General features: G+C 40.0%; 2 protein-coding genes and 1 pseudogene across 3 annotated transcripts; 2 read left to right on the forward strand and 1 right to left on the reverse strand.

Moving 5' to 3' along the window:
- Positions 1-145: 145 nt before the first annotated feature.
- Positions 146-3143, reverse strand: LOC309711620 (proteinase-activated receptor 3-like; annotated as a pseudogene). Its single transcript has 2 exons — positions 3017-3143; positions 146-1097 (listed from the first exon to the last, which is right to left on the reverse strand). The product of its transcript is annotated as a proteinase-activated receptor 3-like (transcript).
- On the forward strand, positions 1249-3936 carry LOC309711617 (uncharacterized protein). The gene is made up of 2 exons (XM_082542034.1): positions 1249-2296; positions 3432-3936. The coding sequence occupies exons 1-2, from the start codon at positions 2281-2283 to the stop codon at positions 3878-3880; spliced, it is 465 nt and encodes a 154-aa protein (XP_082398160.1). The 5' UTR covers positions 1249-2280; the 3' UTR covers positions 3881-3936.
- A 9678-nt stretch (positions 3937-13614) lies between these two features.
- Positions 13615-16627, forward strand: LOC309711003 (proteinase-activated receptor 1-like). Its single transcript, XM_082540948.1, has 2 exons — positions 13615-13855; positions 14337-16627. Exons 1-2 carry the CDS (start codon positions 13780-13782, stop codon positions 15548-15550), a joined length of 1290 nt encoding a protein of 429 aa, XP_082397074.1. The 5' UTR covers positions 13615-13779; the 3' UTR covers positions 15551-16627.
- Positions 16628-24062: the final 7435 nt, after the last annotated feature.

The following is a 24062-nucleotide window of genomic DNA, read 5'->3' on the forward strand; positions in this document are numbered from 1 at the left end:
TAAACAAAGATAAAATCAGGTTCAGGTAAACTGCAAGTTTTAAATGAATAGAATAGGTATTTTTGATTTCTCTTTGGATAGCAACCAAGGAGAATCATTTTCCTCATGATTGGCTACAAAAATAAAAAGTCATAATTACTTATTGCTAACCCTTAGTCTACGTGTTACGTGTTAACAAGACACTGCTCAGTGTCTTTCTCTTGAAAGTTTTAAAATGAAACCTAGACTGTGCAGCCTTGGACATGAAAAGGAAAAGGAAGGGATCCAGACAGGTATGGACACAGCACAAACACACTGCCACATTAAAGTACACATACAAAGTTTCTGTTCCATCCACAAACAGTTGGACATAATGGACAAAGTGTAGGACTCCAGGGGGGACAAAGCACACCAGGAAGATACTAAACACCAGTGTGCTTGCTTTGATGTACGTCACCCAGTCAAAATGTGACCTTGTGAGCTTGTTGATGATTCGGGCAAAACACACAGCTATAACAACCAGAGGCACCACAAGAAAAAAGACAATAAGAATCAGGTGATAGTAGAGCAGAAACATGTGAGAGCTGTGATCCAGGGGCAACACATCATGGCAGGTTGTGCGGTTGAGCTGAGGGAGCCAGTAGCTCTGCTGGATGATGAGCTCTGGGATGATGGCGACACCAAACACCCCCCACAGAGCCAGGCTCACCCAGGCAGCGCACATTCTCTTGGGCATACTTTTGTACAGGAATGGAGAGGAAAGAAGAGGGAGAGGAGGAGGAAGAGGTCGGAGACAGCCAGGCTGCAGTAGAGGATGGCAGAAGACACCTTTCGGATTTTAGTCACTAGCAAACACAAGATACTGACGTTGGCTGGAATCCCAACTGTAACCACCAACGTGTAAATAATGGAAATGACTCGGGTGCTCAGAGAACCACCGAGGTACCGCACTGTGCTATTGTTGAGCAAGTTCAGAGCTGGAGGGGAATAATTTAGAAAGGAAGCCTGAGTCCCATTTACGAAGGGCTGGATGTTAATGACTGGGGCCCCTTTAAATCTTCTGAGCATGGGAAAAACAACCTCAGAGCTGTTTTTCTGCTCCCTCCGTGTCTTTTGTCCTGCAAAAAACAAAAACAAAAACCAAAAAAACAATACAAAAATGAAAGTTACATTCAAAATATAAATGATTTTCAAATATATTTGTACCAACATATGTACTGATATATTTTGTTAATAGAAAACCGTTTTCAGTGCCACGCTTGTTTTTTCTGCGCTTGAGAAATCAAAGATGAATATGCATGCATGCCCTCCTGGGTTTTAATTGCACCTTAGAACACATATGCATCAACACTACAATGAGCGGGTGGAGGGAGGTTTGGAGTCTTCTCCCACCCCCATTCTCTGCGGCCTGCTGGAGCGGGAGGGCTAGTAGGAGGAGTTGGCCGTCCGACTGCGGTCTGGGGTGTGGGGCCTCCCTGCTGCTGCGGAGTCGGGGTGGTCTGCCTCTCCCCACCGCAGGGAAAAGGGTAACACCACCTGGGTCTGGGTGCAATTCCCCCCTCCAGGGGCAAGGGTACCTAGACCCGGTTTGTAGAGTACGCTTGGGGAGTGTGATTGTGTGTACAGCGTCTCTTTATGTCTGTCTCCACGTTGGTTGAGTGTGGAGTGAGTGCATATGAGAGCATGAGGGTGGGAATGGATGTTTGTGTCTGTGTGTGCCTGTATGTCTGTGTCTATATGTCAGGTTGGGTATCAGACGCCACCTCTCTGGGGACACCTCAGGCCCTCCAAGGTTTGGAGGCCTATCTCCACCCACCACCACTTCCCCTGCCGGTGGCGGACTCCCTCAGGTGTCGGTGTGTTGGTGGTTCTTTGTGTCTGGGGGTGGGCGTCCGGGTACACACCGGCTCACTCCTTGGTGGCCGCTTGTCGGGGCCTGGGGCCTGGGGCTCGCTCGGGCCCCTTTGGAGGTGGGGTGCCCCCGGCCTCTCGGCCTAGGGCTCGGTCACTCAGGCGCAGCTGGGGGCCGGCGGAGCTCACGGGCGCGTCACTGCAACTCCCCCTGACTTCTGCTCCGCGGCTGCTGGGCGAGCCCTCATCTGGGACTCTCCTCAGCTCTTACTGGGACAGTGGCGCGGCTGCCCCTCTGTTGGTCTTCCATGGTCTCTTGTGTTCTGGGGGCCTCTGGATGTCTGGAGTTTTGATCTCCTCCATACCCGCTTCACACCCTGGAGGACGGGGCTGTGGCCCCCCCACACTCCCTAGCAGATCATTACATGGAGAAACCTTTGGAATGCAAGCATGCTGATCCACACAGGTATGCACACATGGGTATTCACAGACACGGACTAAAGCTTTCTTGGCTGCTGCCTCAAAGCACACTGTGCGCTGTCTATCTTTCGTGCTGCACAATATCGTTTATTATTTAGTAAATATTGATATCTATGACTAGCTAGTTTATTGTGATGGTGCTTTGTTTTCTCTATTATTATGTTGCTCTTTGTTGTTTGCTGTCTCCTCTGTTTGTTTTTTTTGTTTGTTTGTTTGTTTTTTTTCTCCATACAGGTGACCCAGGAGTTCTTTTTTTTTTTTCTCTCTCTTCCCCCCCCTTCTCACCGTCTCTTCTCCTCTTTGGTTTTCTTTCTTTCTCTCCCCCTCTCTCTCTCATTCATTCCCCCTGTCCTATTTATTTAAAAAAAAAAAAAAAAAATGACAAAGGATGAACTGAAGCTCTGCCATCACGTAATGTCGCATACTGCTGTTTCTGATGTCATTTAAAAAAAAAAAAAAAGAAAAAAAAAAAAAAAAAAGATGAATATGCATGACAGAAAATACGGGAAGTTTTCAAACTGACGGAGCTGCACAAGGCAATGTTTGGCTAACTATTCAAAACCATTCTATAATAAACCATTCAATGGCAAAATCATGTGTTTTTATCTGAATAATGAAACTGTGGCAGTTTAATTATCAGATTAACTGTCAATTTCCATGAAAAAACACTTAAATCTGCTCTTAAATTTTTATAAAATTCTCTTACCTTTTTTCAGCTGTGTACCGCTTATGCAGAGAGCAAAAACAAGTAAAACAAGTATCTTCCCCATATTTTGTTCCTCTCTCCCTCAAATAGAAATGTACAAATCTACATTTCTACACATTCCTTCCAGTCGTGCAATTGTTTCAGCAATGCAATGCCAGTCTTCAGACTCACAACATGCAGAGGTGATATCAACATCCTTTTACTCAAAATATCTCAAACTGCAGAGATGATATCAACATCCTTTTACTCAAAATATCTCAAACTGAGACCAATATCAGGAAGCCAAAACATTAACTTGTTCCTTCCATATGATAAGAGCTGTGCTTAACATACGTTTCAGTAACAGTCAGAGATATCTGAAAGAAATGTGTGACTTGAAAGTATCCATCCATCCTCTTTCGCTCATCCTTGTCAGAGCTGTCATGGTCCTGTCACATCAACACCGTGGTGAAAAAGGCCCGACAGCGTCTCTACCACCTCAGACGCTTGAGAGACTTCCAACTGCCCTCCAAGGTGCTCAGGAACTTTTACTCGTGCACCATAGAGAGCATCCTGGCGGGAAACATCTTAACCTGGTTCGGGAACAGCACCATGCAGGACAGACGAGCTCTACAGAGGGTTGTGCGGTCAGCTGAGCGCACCATCCGCTCCGAGCTCCCTGACCTGCACTCAATCTACAGCAGGCGGTGCTGGACCAAGGCCAGGAAGATCGTGAAGGACCTCAGCCATCCCAACAACAGACTGTTCTCTCTGTTGAGGTCAGGAAAGCGATTCCGCTCCCTGAAGACCAACACAGAGAGACTGAGGAGGAGCTTCTTCCCGCAGGCGATACGGTCTCTCAATCACACCACCACACAGTACTGACCCACACATATGGTTCTTACACACACACTGGACTTTCTGGACTTTGGTTTTGCACAACACTGGTCACTATATTCTTCATTTCCGGTTAATACTTGTACAGCTGCTGTTATTGTGTATATATTTATTTATATTTAGATTTCTTCATACATTCTTATATAGTTCTATATTGTGTATTGTGTATTTTGTTGTACAGTTATTTTATTTTCAACTTTAATTTATATATTTATCTTTATCTTATTCTTCCCAGTTAAATTTACCCTTCATTCTAATTTGTGTTGTACAGTTATTTCATTTTTAACCTTAATTTATATTTTATTCCTTCCTAGTTAAATTTACCCTTTTTAATTTTTCATATTTATTTCCTATCTTATTCATAGCCTTTTCCTTTTTTGTTCTCTTTAGGTCACGAGCAGTTGTCCAAGCATTTCACTACATATCGTACTGTGTATGACTGTGTACGTGACAAATAAAATTTGAATTTGAATTTGAATTAGAATTTGAGCTACAGGGGGCTGGAGCCCATAATATGTCAGATATGACACATTTATCTGATATGACAAAACAAAAAAGGACAAAAGATTTATTTACAGCAAACTAATAATCATGACATATTATATTTATGCAAAGGAATTTCATGATAAAGTTTATCTATACATGACCTGGTGTTACCAGTTGTTCATGGTCTTATTCTTAATTTACCTTCAACGATTTTCATGAAAAGTACTTTTTACAAATTGGCCATTGCAGTGAATCAAACCACATAACGTTACAATAAACACATATTACAGTGCTGTGTAGAGGATTCAAGCTCTTTCTTAACATATTTCTTCCAATAGCCAGACTACCTTGTAAATATTTTAAAATTATCTTAATTGATAGTTCTCCAGAGTTTCTTTGGGCGCTGGCTGCTTCTTCACTCATTCCAACTTATAAAAGGAAATGGAGTCCTCTGTACTTGACACTAGGGACAGAATATTGCTTAGGTGCTTGAAATTTTATATAATGGATTATCTCATCCTCTACACAGCTGACAGCTATAACAATAACAGCTGGTTATAAGCTTACATCATGCTGGGAATGTGTTAGTGTTCCCGCATATGAGGTAAAGAAGGGGGAAGGAGTGAAGGAGATGGAAGTCTGGGCTGTTAAGCTTAGGCTGCTCTTCCCACAATTTGGCCCATGGATAAGAAGAAGAAAATGGATGGATGAATGGCCAGGATGTTGAAACTCCCAGAATGGTCGTACTGTAATTTATTTAGTTTTCTTTAACTAGTGTTATAAGAAAACCTTGCATTTTTTAAGGATGTAGTGATGCTGGTTAATTAAGTATAAACATACATGTGTATGTTATATGTAGGGCTATGCTGTATATTTGGCAGACAGAGTTGTCAGAATGGGAAAAGGCAGTAACTGACTGTAATCCATGTAGGAATGTTTTCACATTGTGTACTGTAGCATTCTTGTATGAGGATGGCTTACATCCCTTTAAGGGTTGAAGCTGAAGTACCAAGCCCATTTTTAAAATGTAAGGAGTAGAAAGTACAGATATTTGTGTTAACATGTAGGGGGTAAACATAAAAAAAATTTGAGAAAAAGAAGTACTCAAGTAAAGTACAGATACCCCCAAATTCTAAGTATAACACATTTGTACATTATTACTTCTCAACTCTGACCCTATGGACGCTGAAAGTTAATTAATCGTAGAATTAGCGGCAATCAAGCCAGCTTGCTAAATTGAGAGCTTATCTTTTATACTTGGCTCTCTCTTCACCACGGTGGACCAGCACAGCATCTGCATCACTGCATCTGCATCAGTGCAGCCATGCCCCCAATCCATCTCTCAGTCTCTTGCTCCGTCTGCCCTCATCAGTGACCTTTCATTATTTTTTTTCTACCAGTAGGTGTATTAGTTTTTAAAGATTTTCTAGAGAATGGACTGCAGACTCTGTGTCTGGTGTAATAAAACAAACAGCACAAAGAAAAAAAACAAAAAACAGACAGAGATGCACTTGGCAACATCTGGAAGAAGTAACTATTGTTCTTCCCGATGTTGCCATCCTGTGGTGGATGTTTGAAACGTTAGGTAAATGTACCTTACAACCATAAATTAAGAACATTCAAAAGACAGTAACGAAGAACATGTTTAATGGCACCCTAACATCCCAAGAGAAAACTTTAGTCAAACTCCATTATTAAATTAAGTTTGTGTTTTAACCACCCACCTACATCATTAAGCTGTAATTTCACATTCCTATCTGTAGTGCAAAAGAGTTCTTGGGTATGTTGTATGCTGTCTAAATCTGGTTTTTGGGCTGGCTAAAATAATATCCATATTTAGATGGGTTCTAGTCAGCTGTACGCAAACAAAATTATTCTGTGTCTGCGCTGCTGTATCATAAAATACCTTGTCTGCTGTGTCCAGTGGGGTCAGATGGAATATATTATATATATTTTATACCTCAGAAATTAGTACCCCCAACCCAACACATGCACGCTCTTACTTCAGCACCCTCAACTTCAAGTACCTTCCCATGGCTCTGACGTCCAGGGATTTTTAGCAATATAACACCTTTCACCTATTTCTGCAAAGGTTAAAATTTCCAGTAATACAGAATATATAAAAGTCTATCTGCACTCTTCTACATAACAGTAGAAGAGAAGCTACTACTAGTACTAGTAGTAGTAGTATCCCTTGTTTACAAGGGGTTACCACAGTGGGTAGTTTTGCATATTTTATTTATCAAATTTTTCACACCAGATGTTAAAAAGGTGCAAACTACTACACTATCATACAGCAGGTGTCATTTAAATCTTGTAAGCCCAATACTCCGCTGCCATGGAATTCTGTGTACTGTCACTAGAGGGCAAGGTGAGGGAAAATGTGCTGTTCACAGTCATGTGCCAAAACTGTATTGTGTATTTTTTGGGGGAAAGTGCTTGCTAACTTCCTCTTTAGTTACTTGGTTAGTAAAAGTGTGGTATGATACAGCCAAAGAATAAAAAAAAAACAGGAACACTTTCAAACACTGAATATACTAAAATAAATCAGTACTCCAGGCTATTTCCTTTGACATCAGCACTTTTGTCTGATCAAGGTCAACCTAGGAAATTAATTATTGTCAATAGAGTCTTGAAACAAGAAAGATGACATTTATGTGACTCTCTAAAAAGTTATGCGATTGTGTTTTTGTCATCTTGATCCTATCTGTGATAGAAGAAAGGATATTTATTCAAGGTACATGTGGATGTATGCTTGCTAACAGGAACATGCTGAACTTTTTGTTATCTCAATCTTTTTTAAGCGTTAATGAAAAGTGAGTGGGGGTGGGGGCACTTTTCTCTTCTTTTCTTTTAAATCACTGGACCAATGCTCTTTCTAGAAACAGAAAATATTTTGTCCAGTTGCACAGAAGAAATATCCCTATTTTTTCAGTTGAGTGACGTCTGACATTTTGCTGTTGTGTTCTCTGTCAGATCTCATACTCTTAGTTACAAAGAGTTTCTAGTCAGATTCCTCTGGGAGGAAGTTGTGGTTCACACTAAACTGTCAAATAATATAAATATCTGCCGTCTGCATGGTTTTCAGCTCTTTTCTTATGTTTGCTGTGTGTATCTTCCTGTTTTCTGGTCGCAGATGTTGTATTTTATTTAGTAGTGTAGTTTAGTTTAGTTTAGCAGACTGCAAGTCTAAAAAAATAAGTTCCTCATTCTGTAATCTTTTCAAGCTGAAATATTCTATATCTAAGTACTGTTTTTGGATTTCACAGCTGTAGATCTTTAGTGCAAAAGAGTTCTTGGGTATGTTGTATGCTGTCTAAATCTGGTTTTTGGGCTGGCTAAAATAATATCCATATTTAGATGGGTTCTAGTCAGCTGTACGCAAACAAAATTATTCTGTGTCTGCGCTGCTGTATCATAAAATACCTTGTCTGCTGTGTCCAGTGGGGTCAGATGGAATATATTATATATATTTTATACCTCAGAAATTAGTACCCCCAACCCAACACATGCACGCTCTTACTTCAGCACCCTCAACTTCAAGTACCTTCCCATGGCTCTGACGTCCAGGGATTTTTAGCAATATAACACCTTTCACCTATTTCTGCAAAGGTTAAAATTTCCAGTAATACAGAATATATAAAAGTCTATCTGCACTCTTCTACATAACAGTAGAAGAGAAGCTACTACTAGTACTAGTAGTAGTAGTATCCCTTGTTTACAAGGGGTTACCACAGTGGGTAGTTTTGCATATTTTATTTATCAAATTTTTCACACCAGATGTTAAAAAGGTGCAAACTACTACACTATCATACAGCAGGTGTCATTTAAATCTTGTAAGCCCAATACTCCGCTGCCATGGAATTCTGTGTACTGTCACTAGAGGGCAAGGTGAGGGAAAATGTGCTGTTCACAGTCATGTGCCAAAACTGTACTGTCAAATAATATAAATGTCTGCATGGTTTTCAGCTCTTTTCTTATGTTTGCTGTGTGTATCTTCCTGTTTTCTGGTCGCAGATGTTGTATTTTATTTAGTAGTGTAGTTTAGTTTAGCAGACTGCAAGTCTAAAAAAAATAAGTTCCTCATTCTGTAATCTTTTCAAGCTGGAATATTCTATATCTATATCTATACTGTTTTTGGATTTCACAGCTGTAGATCAACAGATGCTAAAATCTGATATATGTGTCTCTCTCTGCAGTTGACATAAGTTTTCAGACACACATTCTCCTTATAAAAATAAGGAGAGTGGATGAGTAGTCAGATTGTGTTCAGCAGAAAGTGTGTGGATCCCTGTGAACCAGCTCAGACACAGATGAGTTCTCATATAATACCCCCTAAAGATCTTTAGCATCTTTTAGCTACAACTCCCTTATTTACAAGGGGTCACCATATAGTTGATTTGACAGAGTATTGCAACAGATAGTCTTCCTGACACAGCTGTCAATGCATTAATGGCTCCTCTCACACTCAAACCAGAGATAATTTGTTTAGATATGTGAACTACTTACCCATGTAGCCACTTGCTCTCACGGAGAGGAATAAAAGAAACCCTTAAATCCTATCAAACAAGTAAGCCTGCCTTGGAAATTGAATATGGATGGACATTTTTCACTTCAATTCAATTCAGTTGAATTTTATTTATATAGCACCAAATCACAACAACAGTTGCCTCAACCTGCTTTATATTGTAAGGTAAAGACCCTACAATAATACAAAGAAAACAGAAAACCTGTTAGAAAAATTATCTTATGAAGTGAGACACACAGTAGTGTGTCCCAACGCGTTTATTTACTTGCAAGGAAGCAATAGCATACACAGTGAATGTCTATGTGAGTAAGAGGAGAGGATACCACATTACAAAGAAATATTGAGTGGCTGTTAGATCTGGCTTTCCTAGTGGACGTGACTGAAAGAATTAACCAGCTGATCTAGCAGTTGCATGGCAGAGAGTAAACAGTGTGTGAAATGATCAGTGCTGTGAAGGTGTTCACAGCTAAATTCTCATTTTATATCCAGCAGATACTAAATAAAAGACTTAAGCACTTCATCTCAGTTGCAAAGATACTGGAGTCCCATTTAGGAGCAGAAAAGGTATTTAATGGACACAGATTCTGTGATCTGGTGTCCAAACTGGGACAGGAGTTTTCAGACAGATTCTATGGCTTTGAGAAACTGGAGCCTGCTGAGACTTTTATTGCTAACCTCTTCCTAGATGTTGACACTAGTGAGTTGTCAGGGCAGATGACTGAGCTTTTCAGTGTTGGTCCTTTGGAGATGGACATCATAAATCTCCAAAATGATGTCCACCTTAAACTTCAGCAGCATTCTCAGCATTTCTGGAGTTTGGTGGAGCCAGACAACTATAAAAATCTTACATGGATACACTCTTACATAAAGCTCTCTGGTTGAATCTATGCAATGCCAATCTTCTCACTGACAGAAACTGTGCAACTCATGAACATTATAAAAAGATGGTGGATTTATGAGCTCAGAAATTTGCACTGTTTGCTGTTGATTTGTTTGGAGAAAACATGAATTTAGAGAAGTTCAAGTCCTTCAAATATGCTGAATCACATGCTGTTGAATCTTATTTGATTATCTGAGTTTTACACATTTTGTTGTTCATGTTCATGTTCATTTGCACCATTCATTATTCATTATTGGGTACTGTGCATAGAATTTAAGTTGAAATTTTTTTTAATGCATTTTGGAATAAGGCTGTAACATGACAAAATCTGGAACAAATGAAGTGCTATGACTCCTTTACACATACACTTTAAACGCATCAAGTGCAAGAACCCTCATGCGTTGCATAGGCTGGCATGAACATGCTATTTGTTCAAAGGCGCTGATGTAATGACTTACATGAATTTGCTCTAATTCAGTTCAAAGAAGTAAGCACCAACAGTTACATTTCTTCAAATATACATATATATATTTATATGGTCTGTATTTCTTGGAACTAGACTAAAGTAGATATCTGAGTATTTGCACATAAAATTGTTATGGCTGTATTAATTTAAAAAAAAAAAACAGTAATACACTATTCACTTGCCAACAGAAAGAAAAACATGCTCAAGTCTTCAACATTAAGACATTTGTTTCAGCTGTTACAGGCGCTAAAAAAACAGAAAGCAGGAAGCGTGGCAGTGACATTGCTCTGGATCTAATCTCCCACAGTCTGTATCCTTCCTCCTCCTATTTGCACGAATGAACTTTTGTTAGTTTAGAAACTCCCCAAGCCTTGCAGGCTGCAGGAACAACATGTCCTCTACTGTGCATACCAAACTGTACTTTTTCTCACAACAAAAATGTTCAGGAAAACAGTTTCTGGCAGCCATTAACCCAGAGAATTATACTGCCAGTCCCAGAGCCTTATAGTATCATTTTTACAGCACTCATTGTTTCAAGAAATAAAAAAGTATTTGAAAGCATAATGCTTCCTTCCTGCCCAACACTAGAGCAGCAGCTAACTTGGGGAGTGTCTAGAGAGCAAAGTAGAAATTCATTTCAGACGATACCCTCGTACAAAAACACTATACTAATGCAGTAACACTAATGCGCTACCTAAAGTATATTGATCATCCTTCAGGGGATATAATTATATTCTGCAATGCGGTGTTGAATTTCAAGTGTCATAACAGGGGCTAACTAACATAGCTTGCTTGGGACTTCATCATGTTTCATTATGGACCCTGAGTTAAGTGGTTTTGTGGTATCGTGTATGTAGAAGTTTCTAGATAACATCAACAAAATAATCAACTTCAAATTCTGCTTCTTCTTGGTGAAAATCAAATGTTATATGTCTTCAATACATTTGTGTAAATACTGTGACTTTCATTTAGCCAACCAATTTTCTGTTACGAGTTATTATTTGTTATTTATATATGTTAAAGAATGGCCAAGTCACCAGTCATTCTGAGGAAGTCATGAGAAAGTTCAGTTTACAGCATTATGATTACAACATGCGGAATTCACCAGAATACACACTTGCTGCCAGTACTGCTCAGGTTTTTTGCCCCACCCCAAGAACTGAAGGCTTGACTATGAAAACTGTAACAAGATCAACACCTTGTCAATCATGACTGAAATACCTTAGGTTTTGCATCGATTAATCGTCATGCACTAAGGCATACAAGAGGAACACAATAAACATAAAAAAGCTTTAACTATCTATATGCAGACCCACTTCTTTCCATGTAATCTCCCTATTGTCAGCAATTTTATTTAAAACTCAAGTCCTAATGAAGAAAATAATGTAGGCTATAATTAATGAAGTTTTCTGTATAGATAGGCGATATATGTGGACTTTATGAAAGCGGCCAGGCGGCCTGGGTTCAAGTCCGACCCGCGGCTATTTGCTGCATGTCTTCCCCTCTCTCTTTCCTCCACTTTCCTGTCAGTCTTTGCTGTCCCTATCAAAAATAAAACCATAATAAGGCCCCCCAAAAATAAAAATAAATAAATAGATATACTTCCTGCTTTCCAGTCTTTATGCTCAAGTATGCTGGTTGGGTCTTTATAGTTGTGCAAGATATGCACCTTCAGCAAGAAAGCAAATTTATTTATCCCAAAATGTTAAACTATTGCTTTAAGTAACACCAATGCAGAAAGAGATTTTATGTTTAAATATGATTTTATATTTGTGTTATGATTTTTTTTTATGTTTAAATATGTAAGAATGTTTAAATAAGAAACAATTCACTGTGACCAATATTTTTGGGAGGAAATGGGTTTAGTCTGCCTCTCTGAGTTTGAGTGAATATAAAAGCATGAAAGCAAAAAGCAAGGCGAAAAAGTCCAGCTGCTGACAATCCCTACTCCCATCCCTCCCTCAGGAAGTCTCTTTTCATCTTACACAGAGAAAATGTAATCAGCACATTTCAAGGCAAAGGTGCCTTTCATTTTGGTGGTTTTACTGTCCTCTGTTCTCATCCCAGCACTTTATAAATATAGACTTTTATAAAGCAGATACATGAATATAAAAACTCCCTTTACTTTAACTTGTATGATTGGTTATTGTGTTGGTTGTCTCTTGGTCATTTTCACCAGTGGGAAGTACCGTGGTCATGTAACTTCCTGGAAAGACAAGCAATTGCAATCTGGATAAACAGTTTACATAAGTAAGTAAACAAAAATGTAAGGACACATAGACAAAAAAGGGAAAAAATCTGGAGAGCAATTTGCTACCAGGAACGGAGGATGTAAAGGCACATTTATCATTTTACCAGCCACCTTTTGAACATGTCTAAAATAAGTAATGGCAACATCTTATCTCATCACAAAGGGTTAAAAAAAATAAAAAGAAGAAAAGGGAAAAAAGTTTGGCTTTTGTTGTCTGAAAATATATTTGTTCCAAAATTAATGACCCTATAGAGCTTTCCATTTGCCCTCTGTCACAAACAAAGGAAGCAGTTAAGAGTCTGCAGGGATAAGTTAAATCACTTCAAACAAAATTGTTTATTCCAAGGCATTTTCCCAGAAGTTAATACTTTGAAATGTGTTGCTGGATGTTTACATCCCAAGAACAGAAAATCTGTTTCATATTTAGCTGAACGAAAGATCAATTTAAAGTGGTGATAAATAAATTGCTGTTGTTGTCCCTTCACTACTAGGTTACTGTGGTTCATTATCATTGTTTCTTATCACTCATCAAATAGAATGCAGCTCTTAGGCAGAGTTCAATGTGCTGTCCGGAAAAAGGACACAACTTTCTGCAGTGTTAGTCACGCTTCCTGGGTTGAGAGGAGAGTTTTTGCTTTTAAAAAAAGAAGAAAAAAAAAGCATGAGGCTCATCTAACTTCACTGTCTAAAGAAAACAAACAAACAAAAAAACCCACACTGTTTTAAATGTGCCATTTGAAACACATTGTGCCTTTTTCTTTGAAATATGCTACGTTATAAGCCCCGTCTCACTCTAATTTTGTTTTTCATCGTGTGTTAAAACGACAGGTAAAAGGTTTCATTAGAGAACTTTAAAAAATAGTTTGTTTGTTTTTTCTAATTTAAAATAGACAAAAATCTATGAACTGTCTTCTAACCGTTTACATCATTAATTAAAACGGTCCTAATTTGTTGACGAGGTTTGGGTGTGCGGGGGGAGGCAGGGGGGGTCGATGCTGCTCGCATGTCTTTGGTTAGATGTTGACCTTGCTGTGTGACTGGAAAGGTGACATCACACCACAGGAATGTGTCTGGGAACAGACCTCTCTGATTGGTGGAGGGGCGCGATAGGATCTGACCAGCCGAAATTTGGGCGTAAACAAGCCACATTTGACGTGCTTCTGTAGAAGAGCGGCAGCAGAAGAACTCTGGGTCGACTGGGAACGGAGAGTATTAACGTCGCGCATTTAATCAATTTATTCTCGTTTAGTGGTTTTATTTTTCACCGGTGAGCAGAATGCTTCCGATGTCTCTGTTAGTTTCTCTGTGCCTTGTGTCGTGTTTCGGTGCTGCCTACGCAAGAGAAAACGCAAGTAAGAAAAGTTTCTACTGTGTTTAAAACTCTGGCATTCCCTGCACACTGTTTAAAAAAACTTTCACTGGAAATGTGTTGATTTAGCTACATTTAGTCGGCATAAAATTGATGGTTTTCTTTTTTTTTATTTTAAAGTCATTGAAGAAGTGTTTTCCCTTCCAAGCTGAAGTAATAAAACAGTAGCAATTAAGAGCACTTTTTAAGTTTTTAAGAAATGATTTAATTAGCGATTTTAAATTTGGTAAGTATTGTTAAAATTGAAATTGATTTTTCTTTAATGGACAAAACTGGTATTAAGGTAATTAGATAAATTAGAAATGCATAATATGGACCTAGTAAAATGTGGTATATGTTTGTTAAACAGTTTGATACCAAATGAAGATTGTCTTCCTGTTGGATTAGCCAAAACTTTTCCATTTCCTTTACCTTTGATCAGACTGTCCCCCCCCCCCCCCCCCCCCCCTTCTCTCTTTCTCCAGCTGCTCCACATGGAAGGGGCTTTTTGTATGGCTTACGCCAGTCAGTGACGGATGAACCAATAGATTATGATGATAACGGAACATTAAATCGTTCTTCAAATGGTCCCAAGGACAGAAAAGTTTTTTCGGAACAGGCCCTGATGTTTCTAACTGGCCCTGTTTCCACCATCCTTTTACCTTCCTTCTACACGCTGGTCTGCTCCATCAGTGTGCCAATTAACATCTGTGCTCTGCTGGCCTTTGCTCGGGGGATCCGTCCTAAGAAGCCAGCTGCAATCTATATGCTGAACCTGGCCTTAGCTGATCTGCTCTTTGCACTGATGCTCCCCTTCAAGATCTCCTACCACTTTGAAGGCAACAACTGGAAATTTGGCCCATCCATGTGCCGTGTGGTCACTGCTGCCTTTTACTGGAACATGTATTGTTCTGTTCTTCTCATAGCTTGCATCAGTGTGGACCGTCTGCTTGCTGTTGTTTATCCCATTGACTCTCTGGCTTGGAGGAGGCCAAGGAACACAGTCATAGCCTGCATAACCATGTGGGTGTTATCCTTGACTGGCTCTGTGCCTCTTGTTACATCGGACCAGACTTTTCACATCAGTGAGTTGAATATCACCACCTGCCATGATGTCCACTCCACAGATAAGATCGTCTGGTTAAAGACATACTTCGTCACTCTCTGCTGCCTCCTCTTCTTCCTGCCTCTGCTCATCACAGTGGTGTCCTACACTCGAGTCATCTGGTCGCTGAGCAAACTCCAAAAAAGGCTCCCTGGAAGCTCACACAAAAGGAAAAGAGCAATAGTGATGGTTTTGACAGTTCTGTTGATATTTGTCCTGTGTTTCATGCCTACAAACTGTCTGCTGCTTGCACACTACCTGCAGTTTAACACCGAGAAGAGCCAGGAGGCACCTGATGGCTCTTACGCACTCTATCTGGTGTTTCTGTGTTTGGGAAGTCTGAACTGCCTCCTAGATCCCCTACTCTACTACTTTGGATCCTCCCAATGCCAGAGACAACTCTCCAACGTGCTCAAGTGTCATAAGGTTACAAAGAGAAATGATATTAGTAATTCATTGCCTGCTTCATGCAGATCCAGCACCAGACCAATGCTGAAATCCAGCTGTACAGAAAGTTCAAAAATAAACTCTTCAATTAAAGTGGATTCTTTCCAAGAAAACACCGACAGCCAATATAAGAAACTACTCCTCTAACTCTCACTGAGCTGACATTTTAATTGAATCCTTAAATGTGATTTTTTTTTTTTTAGTTATGAAACAACAACAACAATTAAAGCCTATATATAGGGTTTAGCTTTGTTTGGATTCCTAATTATGCCTTTTAAACGATGAAGGGAGTTCAGATAAGACTGCTTTTTAGAGCAACACTGAAATGAAATACTATTATTTTTATGCACCCTATATATATAAAGGCTCACTGTTCTGTAAGTATTATTCAATCCATTTTTTTAACTGTTTGCTTGTTTTAAAGTGTTTATATATAACCAGTGAAAAGCAGTTACTTATGACTTTTTGTTTTTATTACATATACCAGTTTTATTTATTTTTTTGCAGCATTTTTTCACTGAATAAATATTTTTGACTCACACTACAAGCATGTCTCAATGCCATCTATAATTTTAAAGCCCTTCATAGTTTGTTTCATGCCTCCCTCTGTTGGTGAGAGTGTGCATTGATGAGTGTCAGTTCATCCTACTGCACCAATATCCTTTTCTCTCCAGTAGGCAGTTGTATATTCCTTTTGCCTCATCTTTCATTCAGAGGTGTGGGTGGATGTAGCCAAATATTTAAAACAAAACAAGAAATAGCTGTTACTGCTGATAGATTTACTGGTCAAAGTGGACATTTAAACAGAGATGCCAGTTTCCATTATCAGCATGACATGTGTAACTTTGAAGTGATGAGCACAATTATACACAACCCACAGGAACTATAACTCACCTACTGTTCCTATAAAATACAGTTTTGAGTAACCCCTTTATATTCTTTATATTTTCCTAGTAAAATTGGAAATATGTGTAAAGGAGCATGAAAATATATTACATAAGGCAAAACAGATTTGAAGGACAGTCCACAGCTCTTCTTTAGCTGCCTTTTGTTTGTTTTTTTCTCTGTCAAGATGCTTCCATAATGTTGAGGTGTGGGCTCCAGGGAGGCCCATAAGTGAGTGTCTATTTTGTGTTTTTTTTTTCTATCTGGGTATGCTTTAAATGTATTGGCAATATATTTGGGTAATTACCATGCTGAAAAATAAATCAATTGCCAATCAGACACTTCCCAGATGGTCTTGTATGAATGGGACTGCATTCATAATTCAATCAATGTTTGACAAGATCTCCAACACATGCAAACTACACACAGAAAGACCCCCCGCCTTATGGTGGAATTGAACTCAGGACTTTCTTGCTGTGCATCCCACCGTGCTGCCCAATACGACTGGCTAAAATGCAGCCACAAACTGTATTGACAAAACCTTCTGACTTTTAGTTTAGTTTGTGTGTAATCTGGCATACCTCAACCTTTTCTCCCTGTTTCCCTTTCTTAAGAATGGCTTCTTGACAGCCACCCTGAGTAGTTTCAGGGAAACAGGTGCAATGGCTGCACTGAAAATGGAAAGAAAAAAAAGAAGCAGCCAATGTCCATAGTTCTGTACAAGGCCTATACAATGACTAAAAAAATCGGGCTCCTTGAAACCAAAATTTATAGAAATGAGGGCTTACTTAGGACCTTTTGAAAAGTACTGTAATTTCACAACAATCAGATCTATGAGAAGAAGAAGACTTGTAAGATAACTTGATTGGTTACTCTAAATTGGCTGTAGGTGAAAATCGGTCATCAGGTTGTCATTACAGATGTTAGTACAGCCTGTTTCAGCCACAAAATCTAAAAAGGTAATTTATCCTTGAAAAGCACTGTGGCAAAAAGGTATATTTAAACACTGACATTAACAAATTAAGCTGAAACAATAGAGCATTTACAGTGAGATCCAGCGGACCTCTGGACACGCTTAGCTTGAAATTCTGTCTTTTATTTTCATGTTAACCACCTTTATATGCATTTTGTATCTTGTATTTTGCAGTTTGCACAGCATTAAACCTATACCAAGTACTCCAGGCCTGCTACAGTTGAAGGTACAAGGAGCACAGTTTATGATAATAAACACAAAATCACAAGATACCAGATCACATTGTGGTGATAATGTATTCTTTTGCATTACAAAACACAAATAAAGATAAAACATTTTAATGGATATTTTTTACTTGCAGAGAAATTAGACATTTTAAGTTTATTACCAAGCTGGCTGTTGAATGTGACTATTAAAGCCATGTTGCCAGTCATTTACCCCCGAGGAGATAAATGTTTGTAAATGTATAGTCTTCAGGAAACTTTGGTCAGTAATATAACACTCAGCTTACTTGCCCAAAGTGATCTTGTTACTAAAGGACAGGATCAGAGAGGCTAAGGACAATTACAGGAGGAAGCTGGAGTGGAAACTCCAGCAGAACAGCATGAGAGAGGTGTGGAGGGGCATGAAGACCATCACTGGATTCAGGCCAACCAACAGCAGGGGAACTGAGGGAGGTGAGAATAGAGCCAATGAGTTGAATCTGTTTTTCAATAGATTCGACACCACAGTGTCTGCTCCTACCCCCACAACCTCACCTGTAGTCAGCCTGGAATCCAGAACCACACCACTGTGCCAGCCTCTCTCTTCACATGGCGCTGTTGCCTCCTGTGAGATTCCTGACACCCCTCCCCCACCCATCACCTTCACTCAATACCAGGTTGAGATGCAGGTTGAGATGAGGACGCCATCATCTACCTGCTCAATCGTGTCTACACCCATCTGGACCAGCCGGCGAGCACTGTGAGGGTCATGTTTTTTGACTTTTCCAGTGCTTTCAACACCATCAGGCCGACCCTCCTGGGTGATAAGTTAGCAGCGATGCAGGTGGATGCTTCTCTGGTGTCCTGGATTGTTGATTACCTGACAGGAAGACCACAATATGTACGTCTCCCACAGTGTGTGTCTGACAAGGTGATCAGCAACACAGGGGCACCACAGGGGACTGTCCTCTCCCCCTTCCTCTTCACCCTCTACACCACAGACTTCAGCCACTGCACAGAGACATGCCATCTTCAGAAGTTTTCTGATGACTCTGCGGTGGTTGGATGCATCAGCAGGGATGATGAGACAGAGTACCGGGCTGTGGTCGACTCCTTTGTCACGTGGTGTGAGCAGAATCATCTGCAGCTCAACGTGGCAAAGACCAAGGAACTGATCGTGGACTTCAGGAAGACCAGGAAACACTTGACCCCTGTTTCAATTCAGGGGGTCAGTGTTGACATTGTGGAGGACTATAAATACCTTGGAGTACACATTGACAATAAACTGGACTGGGCTAAAAACACCACAGCACTTTACAGGAAGGGCCAGAGTCGTCTCTATTTGTTGAGGCGACTGAGGTCCTTCAACATCTGCCAGAAAATGCTGAGGATTTTCTATGAGTCTGTTGTGGCCAGTGCGATCCTCTATGCTGTTGCATGCTGGGGGAGCAGGCTGAGGGTCGCAGATGCCAACAGACTTAATAAACTAATCCGTAAGGCCAGCAATGTTGTGGGGATGGAGCTGGACTCCCTCAAGGTGGTGTCGGAGAGGCGGATGCTGTCCAAGATAAAGACAATGTTGGATAACACCTCCCACCCACTCCATGACATGTTGGTCAGTCACAGGAGCTCGTTCAGTGAGAGACTGAGATTACCGAAAAGCACCACTGAACGACACAGGAAATCATTCCTGCCTGTGGCCATCTCCCTGTACAACGCATCCACTTAACACACTGTTTGCTGCTACAACTACACATGTTTCTTTTCCAACTATTTATTTATGAGTGACTTATGTATGTATGTATGTATATATATGTATATATTGTACTATTCTTAGTTAGTGTATTGTCTGTCTTGTCTTAATGTTGGTTTAAAATGGAGCACTGTAACAAAAAATAATTTCCCCCAGGGATCAATAAAGTATTCTGATTCTGATTCTGATTGATTCTAAGCAGATGATCTACATTTCCCAGCTAATGGATAAGATTCTCAGGAGACTTCACATCAAGACACAAATTTCCTAGATTCCATTAGTGCCTAACCATTTGTGCAGCACTCATTTATATCAACATTTTGAGTACATGGTAAATGGCCTGCATTTGTATAGCGCTTTTCTAGTCCATAGGACCCCAAAGCGCTTTACACTACATTCAGTCATTCACCCACACATTCACACACTGGCGATAGCAAGCTACATTGTAGCCACAGCCACCCTGGGGCGCACTGACAGAGGCGAGGCTGCCGGACACTGGCGCCACCGGGCCCTCTGACCACCACCAGTAGGCAAACATGGGGTTAGTATCTTGCCCAAGGATATTTGGCATGCAGCCAGGATGCAGCCTGGGATCGAACCACCGACCTTCTGATTAGTGGCTGACCTGCTCTGCCACCTGAGCTACAGCTAGGTGGCAGAGCAGTTTATTACAATCTACAGTATGTTGTCATCAGAGGTGGGTAGTAACGAGTAGGGATGGGTACCGGTATCCGGTGCCATTGTGGCATAAACGGTAGTAACCAGACCGAAACGCAGCGCACATTTCGGTGCTTTATTTCGGTTTTTGTTTCCTGAGATGTCATGCACTTTGGATTCTAGCCAATCATTTTACCTTTGCGAGCGTAAGTAGGCGGGCCCAGGTACGTACGTTCTTTTAGAGCAGAGCTACAGATTAAAAATGCCCAAGTCGAAGCGGTCAAATTCTGGCTGTACTTAACAGCAAAAGATGCAAACTCAGCAGCCTGCAACAAGTGCTTTAAGGTGATACTGTGCAAAGGAGGTAACTCCTCGAATCTGATGAAACACCTGGCGACGTATAGCATTTTGTTAAAAGCCGAGAAATGCGCCGTATTTGATAGCTTGCTGCGAGACCTCACACCGAGCACATCTACTGCGGGTGGGTTGCCTGTTTTCTAGGGATGGGTATTGTTTAGGTTTTATCCGATACCAGTACCAAACCGGTTCTTTTGAAACGGTGCCAGTGCTTAAACGGTGCTCGAACCGGTGCTTAAAGAATGAAGAACACAAAATTGGTCCAAAAACCTCTCATGTTCAGCTGTTTTTTTGTAAAAAGATAACAATGTTAGCCTTTTCTGCAGCTATAGGGGATTTATGACATCACTCTTGGCTGGAAGTAGTGCTTAATCAATGGGAAAAAAAAAAATTTTGTCCAAAAACCTCTCATGTTTAGCTGTTTTCCACTTTTTCTTCGGTCATTTTAGCCTTTTTGGCCAGGGTGAAGGGAGCATCTGCCATCAAACAAGAAGACAGCCGCATGTAATTACGATGGTGTTTGCTAGTTCACCTTACATGCATTAATGTAATAACGTGGTTAGCCTACTCAACGTAAATTACACACGAACAACATTAAGCTACTCGCCCAGAGAAGAACGGCTGCTGCTGCCGTCATCATCCATCATCATTTCTGCTACACTGGCAGGGCTAGGGGCCAGGACTCTCCTCTTCGGGTTCTTGGGGGATGTTCCTCACATCAAGAAGCTGTCGATCAAAATCAATACAGCTCTTCATGCATCTGGAGCTTGTGAAGGACTTCTTAGTCAGGCAGGACTCCTGTTCACTGCTAAACAGTTACAGCTTCACAGAAAGAACCTTGAGAGCAAACTGCTGCTGAAGCTTAACCATCACTTCACTGAGTGAAGAAATGGCACATTTTTGCTAAATATGCAGAAATAAATGCACACCCATACAACTTATGGTAAACTGAGCTGCCTTGTATGTTGAAGTTGCCGTGTTCTAATGTTTTCTCTGAGGCTGCTGTGCCATTTGGAGCAAAATGAATATAAAGTTTACAGCATATCTTGTCACTAGAAATTGTTTGCACTGTTTATATATTTATATTATTTACTGTAGGTATTGGTGAAAAAAGCTTTATGTTGTGGAAAAACTGAAATCTGGAAATTAGAATTGTTGTGCCTTTATTTTGTTGATCTTTTTACATATATTCCTGTTGGAAAATACTACAATTTGTATATTTATTTATTTTTGTTTGTCTGATAGCATTTATTTAAAAAATAAATCGGACATTTCAAACAGTTACTCACTACTTGAGTAGTCTTTTCACCAAGTACTTTTTTACTCTTATTTGAGTACAATTTTTGGATACTCGACCCATCTCTGGTTATCATTGAATACAGAAGTCCCAGTCATGTTAGCCTGTTAGCTAAATCTTTGTTGTCGGTGGCTACATGGCCAATGGAAAACATGTAGTGTAGTACAGCTTGTCTGAAAAAACACTCCAAGCTGTTTGTACTTCAAAAAATTATGAACATGACTGCCAATATAAACCCAAGGTATCACAATAGTTCAGGGACTACAGGGGCTCATTAAGCTTGTTTGGGCCTGGTTAGAACTTGGATGGAAATACCAGGTGGTTTGAGTGCCTGCGTAGATCAGAACCAGTCCGTTTACCATTACTCAAGCAGTGTGACATCATCTTGTCAGAGAATGGAACAAAGGGAAACAACATCCAAAGAAGAGCTTTGAATGCCCCTCAAGAAGCCTTGAGAACTATTCCTGAAGACTAGTTAAACAAATTACATGAAAGCTTTCACAAGTTCAAGTCATGGTGAAGAATAAAAGTGGTCATACCAAATATTGACTTTCAAGCTAGTTAGAATTGTAAAAACTGTTTTTGCTTTATTCGCTGTATTTCACTCATGTCTGTTTTGATGAATTGCTATTTATACTGCCCAACAAAAGCAGCAGATACCACAGATGTGTGATGGCAGAGGTCTTTAGAGTGAATGAATAAAAAAAATAATAATAATTTAAAGACATTTTTCACAGATAGTAATCTAGAACATGCACAGCTATATGTAATTATATAGCCATTACACTTAATTGCAGGAAACCATTTTCTATTTAATATATATTATTGTTTATACATTATTGCCAATAAGTTTTAAGCACTTATTTATAAACAGTGAAAACCCGTAACATGTCATGTTTGTCATCTTCTTAAATAAATAAATAAATAATCATGATAATAATAAAATCTGCAATTAGTGATCCTAGACTCTTCATACCATGGCATATATCACATTATACTGCCCTTGAAATGCTGTCAAAGCTCTACAAAAAGAAGCAGTTGAAGGACTGGGTTAGGGCTCTTCATATCTAATTGATATCTCTATAAAATAAGACTCCAAGGATTCACTTCAGTAAATTGCTGTTGTCTCTACTTGTTTTTCATCTATCTGTTTATTGGCGCCTCTGCTACTCCCTGGTGGGAGGAACTAAAACGTGAGGAGAGGAAATGATGTGCAACTGTGAAATGAGAAAAGAGTGTAACATCTCTATGTGCAAACCACTCTGATTGGTGTGGAGGGGTGCGTTTCAAACAGATTACATATTTATATCCACTTATATATTTCTTGATGATGAATGGGAGCAGGAGAGGCATGGAATCATATACATAAAGGAACGTGAAGAGAATAACAGCAAAGTGTTGGCTTTGTTCCGCTATTTAATTTAGCTACTTTTTTTCTCACCTGCAGAAAGTTTTCAGTTTCAACTTTTTTATTGGTTCTGTTATGTACGTGTGCTGTCTCCCACACAGGCAATAACGGTAAGAAAATTCAATTCAATTCAATTTTCAATTCAATTTTATTTATATAGCGCCAAATCACAACAAAAGTCGCCTCAAGGCGCTTCATAGATACAGAGAAAAGCCAAACAATCATATATGATTGTTTGGCTTTCATATATGAAAACTGTCCACTACACTGTTAAAAAATGATGATGAGTACATTGGTGATGAAATGGGCAATTTGTTGATTTATCTATGATCAGCCAAAGAAAATTTTTGATGTTTGGATTAAAGTCAACTGAAAAAGGTATTTTTTTTAATGCCACCTAAACTAACTGTGATCTGGAAATATTTGGAAATATTCCCTGGGTACTCAGTTCTGCAGTTGTGAGATGCAGCAGGCCTGCCATTGCTGAGGACAGGCTGGTTCCCTCACCAGTGGCGATGTAGAACAAAAATTTCAGGTCATACACTGTGATTGTCAGCTGCTGCTGTTTTTATCCTGAATTCTCGGAACAAAACAATCCCCATTTTTCTTTTTCTCCTCTATGGCTTGGAGGAACTCACGGACTGCAGTTCTAACCTGTATAACCATGTGGGTGTTATTTTTCACTGGTTCATTGCCTCTCGTTACCTCTGTCCAGACTTATAACATTAGTGAGTTGAACATCACCACCTGCCATGATGTCCACGCCACAGAAAATATTATCTGACAAAATACCAACTTCATCACTCTCTGCTGCCTCCTCTTCTTCCTGCCTCTGCTCATCACAGTGGTATCTTACACCAAAGTAATCAGGTGATTGAGCAGAGACCAACATGATGTTCCAGAAACATCACATAGGAGAAGAAGAGCAGTGACAATGACTTTCACTGTGCTGGTGATATTTTTGCTGTGCTTTATGCCTACAAACGGTCTGCTGCTTGCACACTACCTGCAATTAAATGAAGGACCCAAGAAGAGCCAGGAGGCACCTGATGGCTCTTACGCACTCTATCTGGTGTTTCTGTGTTTGGGAAGTCTGAACTGCCTCCTGGATCCCCTGCTCTACTAC

This window comes from Aulonocara stuartgranti, assembly GCF_965226115.1.
Source record: "Aulonocara stuartgranti genome assembly, chromosome: 7".
Classification (NCBI taxonomy): Eukaryota; Metazoa; Chordata; class Actinopteri; order Cichliformes; family Cichlidae; genus Aulonocara; species Aulonocara stuartgranti.